We start from the raw sequence: 10,293 nt of genomic DNA, 5'->3' as shown, positions 1-10,293 counted from the left end.
CATGGAGCTAGTCTTTTTAAACCTCAGAGCCTGCTCCCGGTGGCACACCTTCTCCAACAAGGCCACATTTCCTAATTTTTTCCAAACATTTTTTCACCAACTGAGGAGTTAGTATCCAAATACATGAGCCTGTGGGGGCTATTCTCATTCAAACCACCACAGTTGGGTTCTTTCCTCATATTTATTTGTAAATTACTATTCATTTTGCTTTTCTACTTTTGTGCATCAAGGAAGAAGGTTGTCCGGGCTGATCACTTTCGTGGCTGTGTAATCAATCACGTTGCTCTGTCTCAGTCTTTTAAAGATTCCTGCCGCAAGTTCTACGAAGCAGAGATGGAAGAGCTGGACTTTAAGGGTGACACAGAGCAGTCCCGACAGCACATCAACACCTGGGTCGCCAAAAAGACAGAAGGTGAACACAGAGTTGTTCTGTTCTGTTTGTTTTCAGAGCTGGGATTTGAATCCAGGGCCCTGAGCATGCTGAGCAGGACCTCTGTCCCTCAGACCCTATGGTTACATTTCAGTGTGTTGTAAAAATTACACTTATTTATCTATTGATCTTGTGCTGTGTGTGTGTGTGTGTGTGTGTGTGTGTGTGTGTGTGTGTGTGTGTGTGTTTGTGGAGGTCAGAGGACAACCCGCAGGAATGTTTCTTTCCTTCTCCTGTGTGGGTTTCTGGGGATTCTACTTGGGTCTTCAGACTTGATGGAAAGCACCTTCACCTGCCAAGCCACCTGTCTTGCCCTCATATGCCTTGAGTAGTTGTCTTGTTAGCCCCTTCACAAAAGCAGCAGATAGAAACAGGAATGACTTTTTGTTCTTTAAGTCAGACTCCTCTGTTTCTGCTTCTTCTCCTTCTTGCCATGCTAGGGGTTGAACCCAGAGCCCTGCACACACTAGGCAAACATTCTACAATTGGTCTACTTCTTCAGTTTTAAATCAAAGCTTCTTAAAATTTTCTACTACAACTCCTTTTGCCTTGAGAACTTTTAATACACCTGGAGGGTATATGTATGTATGTATGTATATATGTATGTGTATATGCACAGGTGATCATTTATTGGTAATAAATCTATAGAAATTTATTTTAAAACAATTTCATCTATATACATACAGTTTTTTTATTTATTAAAGATGAAATAAAACTTGTATGCTAATGAGATGGATATGTTTCTCTGATACAACCTAATCCAAAGATATTAATCTGATATACTTACATGCTGAGAATGAAAGCAGGAAAATATTGAGTCTGTTTTTCACAACGAAGCCATTCTGTCTCTATAAGATGAGGAAACTTTGACTGTAGATCACAAATGCTGCTTTCCTAACACGATGGTTTCCAATAGGATGTTTTGTGCAGTGTTTGTTGGTCCTGCGCTTTGTAGTGTGACTGTGATGTCACGTGGGGTGCAAAGTGCTCATGTATGCTTGGGACCGAGACCACGGGGAAGTGGTGCGAAGCAGGGTGGGAGCCACCGCCAGAAGCACTTCAGGTGCATCAGGCACTGGAGTTTGGATGGAGTTTTGGTGGCTACAGACTCAGAAGGCTTTAACTGTTCAAGCTTGGCTACTGACCCCACATTCAGTCTCAAGTACGTCACACCCACAGTTTAAGAAGCTTTCCTCTAAGTGTTCGCACATTTTTTTTTTTTTTTTTTTTTTTGGTTTTTCGAGACAGGATTTCTCTGTAGCTTTGGAGCCTGTCCTGGAACTCCCTTGGTAGACCAGGCTGGTCGCACTTTTTTTTTTTTAATTAATTTATTTATTTAAGGATTTCTGCCTCCTCCCCGCCACCGCCTCCCATTTCCCTCCCCCTCCCCCATCAAGTCCTCCTCCCTCATCAGCCCAGAGAGCAATCAGGGTTCCCTGCCCTGTGGGAAGCCCAAGGACCGCCCACCTCTATCCAGGTCTAGTAAGGTGAGCATCCAAACTGCCTAGGCTCCCCCAAAGCCAGTATGTGCAGTAGGATCAAAAACCCATTGCCATTGTTCTTGAGTTCTCAGTAGTCCTCATTGTCTACTATGTTCAGTTAGTCCGGTTTTATCCCATGCTTTTTCAGACCCAGGCCAGCTGGCCTTGGTGAGTTCCCGTGAGAACATCCCCATTGTCTCAGTGTGTGGGTGCATCTCTCGCGGTCCTGAGTTCCTTGCTCGTGTTCGCACATTTTGTAAATCTGCTTCTTGACAGCTTGCACACCCGTTTCCTGCGTTTAGAAAAGTATCTGTGCTCTCTCTCTCTCAATGTTTAATACATCTCTTCCAGAGCCACTCAGTCTCCTGTCTTTCCTATTCTACCTCCCTCCCTTCTTATCCCCCCCCATTGTTTTACTGTTATGATTTTCACAAGCAAAGTATAGAAGGCTTGTGCTGCAGCTCCTCCCTGGCTGGGGCTGTCTGTGTCCTCCGGTTTTTCTGCATCATTCTAGGTGCTTGGCCCCACCCCCATTTGAACGTCTGGTTGTAGCCTGTGCTTTCTATTTGTAGGGCATATTTTATAAATGCTCTTTCACTTTCAATTTATTTTTTAAATGGATACAGAAGATTATATAGACTTGCGGGGCTTCTGTGTGATTTTTAATACACACGTACTCTGTAATGTTCAGATCAGGAGAAATACGTCTGTTGCTTCATTTATATATTCATACATATATTATTTATTTATTTTGTTTTCTGAGGCAGGGTTCCTCTGTGTAACAATCCTGGCTGCCCTGGAACAAGCTTTGAAGACCAGGCTGACCTTGAACTCACTGAGATCCACCTGCCTCTACCACTGCCTCCTAAGTGCTGGGATTAAAGGCAAGCGCCACCACCGCCTGTATATATATATATATATATATATATATATATATATATATATATATATATATATATATATCTTTTATTAATCTATATGAATGTGTGTATCTGAATGTATGCCAATGTGTGTAGGTGCTGCTGAGGCCAGAAGAGGGTGTTAGATTACCTGGAACTGGACTTACAGCCATTTGCGAACTATCCATTGTGGATGCTGAGAACTCATAACTGCTGAGTCATCTCTCCAGCCCTACTTCAAAAAATTTAAAAATATGAACTTTTAACTATTCTGTTGTAGAATGGCCTGTTGAACTCCTTTGAGCTGCAGACACCAATCATCCCTTTCGTGTTGCACCTGTTGACCTGTTGGCATCTACTATGGTCATTCAAAGAGTGAAGTTGTTCTTCCCAGAATAGTTTGCTGTTTTTTACTTTAGCCAATTCTTTTGGTTAACTGGCTTGTTAAATCCTTCCTTTCAGATAAAATTAAAGAGATGCTAGATCAGGATACGGTGAAACCAAACACTGTTCTGGTCCTTGTAAATGCCATCTACTTCAAAGGAAACTGGGAGAAGCAGTTTGACAAAGAGGACACCCGGGAGATGCCTTTCAAAGTCACCAAGGTAAACACAGAGCAGTAACAGAGGAGACTTCTGGGCAAGGTCCCCTGTTCACACTGGCTTCTGAAACACAAGGAGGCTGCCTCATGTAGCCCATGCCCCTCATGTCTCTGGGCAGCTCCTCAGCTAGAACTCCCTCTCTCATCTTTGAGGCCTTTCTCTTCCCCTTTCCTTCTGCATGTTGTCACTGGTCTGCAGTCTACATGGCCCTGCTTCTGTCACTGGCCATGGTGTCACTGGCAGCTGCTGAGGCCAAACCTGATGTCAGGGCTCTGCTGTGTACTTGAAACAGTCTATCGTATGACTCTGGAGATAGGAAGGTCTGAACTCCAGATGTGCTGTCTCAGGCTCTTTGTGTCCCTGAATACCTGGCTCATGGTCGGCGCTCAGTAAACACTTAAGCAGCGTGTGAAACTCAGTCTTCCTCTGATAGGAGAAGCACGGAATTACAGACAAGCGCACAAAAGGAGGTGTTTGCAGGATATTATTGATTGATGGCCGAGCATCTTTCTATCACTAATTCACTTTTTTCATATATGGTCTTTAGTTTGGTTTTGGTTTTTCTTTCACACATACTCCTAGGCCAAAGTCCAGATTAATTGCATGATGTTCTAGGTCATTAACCAGTCCTTAGATCTCCCATGCAAATTGGATTTCAATCTTCAGTTTCTTCAGTAATGCATTTTATTTCAAACTTTATTCTTCAATGACATATTTGCTCTGACAAACTATTTTTTATCTTTGCTACTAATCATTGATTTATGTTAGCACTTCTTTCAACTGTGAGCAACAGAAACCCCAGATCATTGTAGCTGAAGTTATATAAGTTAATCATTTACTAAGAGGGCAGGCGATGGATAGATCCTGTAATGGCTGTGCACTGCGGTGATGCTTCTGGAAACTGGTTCTCTGTTCTTGCTCTGCCATCCTTGGCATGGGCTTGTTCCCTCATGCTTCCAAGATGGCTTAGACTCTGACTTTATAGTCCAGGGAAAGGACAGAGATGGGGAACTAATAACTTCTCCCTCTGAGTCATCTCCTGGATATTGTATAAATGGAACTGTTTAATGTTGCTTCTGCTAAGTGCAGGATTGTGAAGTCATCTGTCTTGTCTTCTTGTCTCACCAGTAGAGAAGCCTGGGCTCTGTCTGCCATGAGTGTTACTGGAATCTGTGGTGTGCATGTGGCAGGCCTTCCAAAGACATAGAATTTGAGGTGATCTGGGCTTGCATTTTAATTCCGTATTTCCGAATGGTATGCAACTTATACACACAATTAGTGAAGCATTAACTTGCTAAGATTGGGTCTTTCCATATTGCATGATTAGAGGCTTTGGATCCTGGAGGTATGTGGGGAGAAACTGTCCAAAGCAGAGGTTAGCATTCTGTATACCAAATTTAACCCATAACCATTTTCCTAGACAGACTTTTATGTTACACATTTAACCTTATTCATTTATAAATGACTCATTGTGACAGAAAGTGTGTGAGCCACAGAACCAAGCAAGAGTGCATGAATTGTGGTCAATTATGGATAAAGTATGCTTATTTGGGGTCAAGGGCATGAATGAGAAGAAGGGTAGCAAATCACTTGGCTCAGGGTTAGTTCAGGGAGACATGATACACTGATCACAGAACAGGACTACAGAAATGTGTTTCATTCACTCAGAATGGTGTGCTGTACCAGAGAAGTGAGACTGCAAAGGGTCATGACTGTCACAAGACATTCTAGACTTAAACCATAGAGGGATCAGAAACCAGGAAGGAATATTGAATAGGATGTGTTCCCCGGCTGGCATTATGTTGAAACTATAGTTACTTTCTGGTAAGGTGTTCATCTTGCCTGGCACTTGGTGTTGTTGCTAATTGGTTTGCTACTTATGTAATCAGCAGATGTTGCTTGAGAGCCTACTGTGCAGCAGATATTAACTGGCTGTGTGTGCTGCCCTCATGAGGCTAAGTTTTCTGGGAGGAGGGAACTTTGATAGAAGCATTGGTAACAACACAGTGGTTGGTGGAAGGGCTCTAAAGACATACAAAGGAGGTGACACACAGGATGCTGTGTTTGGGGTGTGGCTGAAGAAGAGTGCTACAGAGGAAATCTTCACTAGGAAGATTACGGTATGTGAGCAGACACCAGGACGTCGTTCTGTTCTGGGTTCTCAGGAGGAGTTCATGGATTAGAAGAGAGATTAAGGTAGCTAACCACAAATCCAGAAGTAACCCCATCACTAAAGAGGAGCAGGGGTGAGAGAGCATGGTAAGAGGTCAATAGAAGAGAAAGCAGGAGGCTCTTAATGTGATTCCAGATAGGTTAGGGTTTTGCTCCTGCTAGAGCTGTACCACACAAGGGTGTCCAGCTAGAGTGATGTGGTCTGACTTGCACTGTGCTGGGAATTATGACCGAGGTGCTGAGGTCATCACAGTATTCCAGGGGTATGCTGATGGCAGTGGGGGCTAAAAAAGCAAGCCAGATTATGGTTATATTTTAAAGAAGGAGCTGGTATTATTTATTATTGAGTTAACGGAGGGTGGAGGGTGTGAGAGGCAGATAGAAGTCAAGGAGACACAATGATTTTAGCAAGAGAAAGGATACAGGATGGTCTTGGCAATGGGAAAGAGCATCACTGTCAACTAAGACAAGCAAAATTGTATGGAGAGCAAATTTGCAAAGGAATATAAGTTCAGACCTATGCCTGTGGTGGGGGCTTTGTTTGTATCAGACTGAAAGAGTCAAATTGACCGTAAAATGGGATTTTTCCAAAGTTCAGGGGGACGCTCTGCATAGACAGCACAGTGATTTGGAAATTATGTTCAGTTTCATGAGACTAAATGAGTTCCCCCAAGAGAAAAAAAAATTGGGCTAGGATATCTCAGGCGTTTGGAGAGTGGGTCATTCAGCTCTCTGACACTACAACGAATACAGAGAGAATCAACATAGCCCACTTGATAATTCCTTTCTAGGGCACATCTCAGTGATCTGAACAACCATTCTCTAGGCTCCACTTCTTAAAGATTCCTTCGCTTCAAAAGCTCCACTCTGAGAATCAAGTCTTGAAAAATGGGTCTTTAGGGACATGTAAAATCTGAACTGTTCTAGAAGTTGAGGGACTGACAGAATGTTCTAGGAATCTAACCAAGAAAATGCTTCCAGAGACAGTGATTATCTTTCCCTGTTGGATTTGCCCAGTTTGACTTGTTTCAACTTGGTATTTATCCATCTTTTACAGAATGAGGAGAAACTTGTGCAAATGATGTTTAAGAAGTCTACTTTTAAAATGACCTATGTGAAAGAGATATCCACCAAAATTCTGTTAATTCCCTATGCTGGGAATGAGCTGAACATGATCATCATGCTTCCAGATGAACACATTGACTTGAGAATGGTAAGGAGCCTTCGTGAAGCTTTAAGAGAAAAACTGAGAGGCATTTATGTTTCTATTGGAGGAGCTCTCCTAGACTCCCATGACCATGTTTTTATCTTCCATTCTTTTTTAAGGCAGGGGTGGAACCCACAGCCTGGAGCCTACATGACAAACACTCACCACTGAGCTGAATCCTAGCCCCTTCCAGCTACTATATTAACTTAAAGCCACACATCCCTGGGCAGTGTAGAGCCTCCCCATCGTCTCAAGTGCCCCAGGTGACAACGTTGTCCTAAAGTGTCCACCTCTCTTCTAGGTGGAAAAGGAAATAACTTATGAGAAGTTCATAGAGTGGACGAGGCTGGACAAGATGCAAGAACAAAAGGTGGAGGTTTTCCTCCCACGGTTTAAACTGGAGGAGAATTATGACATGGAGGACTTCCTGTGCAAGCTGGGCATGACGGATGCCTTTGAGGACAGGGCAGACTTTTCTGGAATATCTTCCAAGCATGGTTTGTCTCTGTCCAAGGTTGTGCATAAGTCCTTTATGGAGGTCAATGAGGAGGGCACAGAGGCTGTGGCTGCTACAGCTGCCGTTTTCATTCTGGGGTCCCCATTGTACACTCCCCGCTTCTGTGCCAACCGCCCCTTCCTTTTCTTCATTCAGCATGTTAAGACCAATGGGATTCTGTTCTGTGGCCGGTTCTCCTCTCCCTGAGGAAAAGGTGTTCCTGTCAGTCTTTTACCTGTTCTCCATGGTTTGCCTGTGATTTAATGACCTCATCAAGTACAATGACAATTTTGAAATAAAGGGCTTTTATGGCTCCTCACCTTCAGAACTGTGTGCCTATCTCGTGGGAGGGCTTTTTCTGGTTTTCCACTTCTGTGGGTTTGTGGCGCTGCTGGCTACAGAGCTCATCCCTGCTGGCGGGCCTCATGGCTTTCTTCAGTCACAAGAGAAGTGGTGTCTTCATCTCTTCTCCACGAGCTGCATTGAAATCTCATCTCACTTTCGTGAGAGAATACATGCAGTGCAGGTCTCTTGGGGAAGGGGCCATGAGGACAGCCTCAGACAGTGTCTGTAGGCAGCTCAGGTTCCAAACTGGGGCAAGGAGAGGCACAGTGCTGGGACTCAGCTCAGGGAGCAAAGCTCCCCTTTCCCTCTGTTTCTGTTCTGGACATGGGGCGTGTCACAAATCTGTGCAGGCAGATGCACTTCTACTCATGTTACCCCTGCAACCAACTTCCCCCAAGCCCACGTTTTAGGATCTCTTAAACTAAGAGAGCTGCTCAGGTGACGAAACCCCACCTATAGGAACTAGTCATTTTGGCAGGAGTGGAGACAGGAGTTGAGTGGACTCGCATTGGCTTTTTTAGTCTCTGAATTAGTCTTGGGACTAGACCATATCTCAATGTTCCTTGAGGTCCTCAGGACCAGGGTGATTCCCTTGCCTCTATAGGATTCCTTAACTTCTGTATCCTTCACATGCTGTGGCAGCCCAGGGCAAGGGTGAGTATGGGTGAACTTCCTGGCCCTGGATGTGGAATGATTTATCTGTCAACTAATCAAGGACAGCAGAAGATGCAGCCAATTGACGAAAACAAGTGACTTTAGAAAGCCGGTCTCCGAGGCCTGACTGCTATGGAAGGGCACATGGACTGGATTTCCTAATTACTACTTCTCTTGGGTCTGCTTGTTGGCATAATTCTTTTTGTTTCTTGCTTCTTTAGCCTTCTGGGATGGAAGTATGCCTCATATGACAGGGCGTTAAGCTCCAAATGTGGTCCCAAGAACATCAACTATTGCCATCAGCGTTAGTTCCTATGTTCGAAAACTTCTAGAGGTCTTACAGTGTCGACTTTGACAACCATCCCTCCCCCTTTCAAATGCAGCTCATGCCTTTTATGCCTCCAGATCCTACCACCCTATGACAGACCAACAATGCCACCCAGGCCTGTTTCTCCCCCTATCTTAAACCCCATCTCAGCTCTAGAGAAGAAGACTTTAATCTCTTGTCAGTCATTTCCCTTGTGACTCTGCCAGGGGGAAATCTAAAAGCAGAAAGGCCAAGAATAAAACAAAAATCCCCACCCTTTAACAATTACAAGCTGTCTGCTTGGGGACTGACTCAGAAACATGTGATGTCTTATCAGCGAGCATAAGTCCCCAATACTTGTGGGGCCTCATTCAAGTGACCAGGAAGACTAAGGCTACTGTAAATGCTTATCAGGATGACGAGCTGGATGCTTCCTGTCTACCCAGATATGATATCACACAAATGACCTGTAAGATAAGACCAAGTAACTTCCCCCAGCAGATATAAAAATAACAAAATAACAAAAAACAAAACAGAAAGACCTGTCTCAGGGGCATGGTTTTCTCTGAGAATTTGCTTTCTTTTTTTCTGTGTTTCCTGTAACGTACATTCTTTTAAAATGTTTATATCTAATCTAGTAATACTCTTATGTGAAAACCAAATTTTATAAAGCATCGGATGGTCAAGTAGAATCACAGATATGGAGAGGCACCCTACTGAGATTTTGTCTGAGTCTTACCTGACAGACATCTCATTGTCAGGTTGTCTGACCTAGGAAGCTCAATAACATCAAAGGGGGTGTTGATAGTGTTGGTACCATCTAATCCTGATCCCCTTCCTTCCCTTTCTTCCTGTCTGGGTACCAGGGGCTATGTAGTGTTATTTCTTTAGGAGGATTGTTGTTATCTAGGCTCTGGACCTCCCTTGCTTTGGTCACCTGCCTTTTGTTTATTCTGAATTGGTTAACTAAGGATCCAAATCTGATATATATACTTACTTTGGTCTGTTTTCAAAATATCTGGCTTAAGGCATCTAGTTTGTTTGTTTGCTTTGAAAACATCTCGGTCTAGACATTTGGTTTGGCCTAAGCATATTTGTTTGTTTGCTTTTGGATCTCTAAAAGCATTTGTTTGTTTTGTGTTTTTCTTTCACTGTTGGAACTTTGAAGAAATTTTAGTTTCAGTTTACTTTGTCTTTGAACTATTTTGACTTATTGTCATTTTGCCGTTGTCCTCTGACACTGCTCCTCAAATGTCCAGTTCTGCATTTTTCTGCTGCTTCTCTTGTGATCCTAGGGATTTTTATGAGCACCTTATGGAAAGATACTGAAGATAAGAGGCACTTGTTCCTTCAACATCCCATGACATGCAACAGCTTCATAGGGAAACCCAACTAATATATCCTGGTTTTGGGTCAGAAGGACCTGCATTGGCTAGCCCAGGATGGCACACGAGTGATGGGTTTCAGGCTTGAGCCTCTTCAACTTTGTGTAAATGTGCTGCATAATCCTGGGACCCAGTGGGAGAAGAGGATCTTAGGATAAAAGCTGAGAAAGTCAATCCCAAAGGCAGTACATAAAACTGACTTGACGCAAAGTTCATAGTCAGCAAAGATGGGCAAATTTTTTTTAAAAAATTAGAGATTTGCATGTCATCTATCTATCTATCTATCTATCTATCTATCTATCTATCTATCTATCT

General features: G+C 43.4%; 1 protein-coding gene across 2 annotated transcripts in view; it reads left to right on the top strand.

The window, feature by feature from the left end:
* LOC101998143 (serpin B6) overlaps positions 1–7,512 on the top strand; it is a 103,682-nt gene extending 96,170 nt beyond the window's left edge. The window contains exons 4-7 of one of the 2 annotated variants that reach the window (XM_026782914.1): positions 295–412; positions 3,273–3,415; positions 6,642–6,797; positions 7,093–7,512. In XM_026782914.1, the coding sequence (XP_026638715.1) occupies positions 295–412; positions 3,273–3,415; positions 6,642–6,797; positions 7,093–7,494 (819 nt within the window). In that variant the 3' untranslated portion in view covers positions 7,495–7,512. Of the gene's footprint in view, positions 1–294; positions 413–2,047; positions 2,066–3,272; positions 3,416–6,641; positions 6,798–7,092 lie in introns of those variants that run through there. The other variant, XM_005355023.2, reaches the window with a different exon arrangement.
* Positions 7,513–10,293: the final 2,781 nt, after the last annotated feature.

Source organism: Microtus ochrogaster, chromosome 16, assembly GCF_000317375.1.
Source record: "Microtus ochrogaster isolate Prairie Vole_2 chromosome 16, MicOch1.0, whole genome shotgun sequence".
Taxonomy (NCBI): Eukaryota; Metazoa; Chordata; class Mammalia; order Rodentia; family Cricetidae; genus Microtus; species Microtus ochrogaster.
Note: the sequence above shows the minus strand (reverse complement) of the source record. Positions and strands in the feature narration are given on the sequence as shown.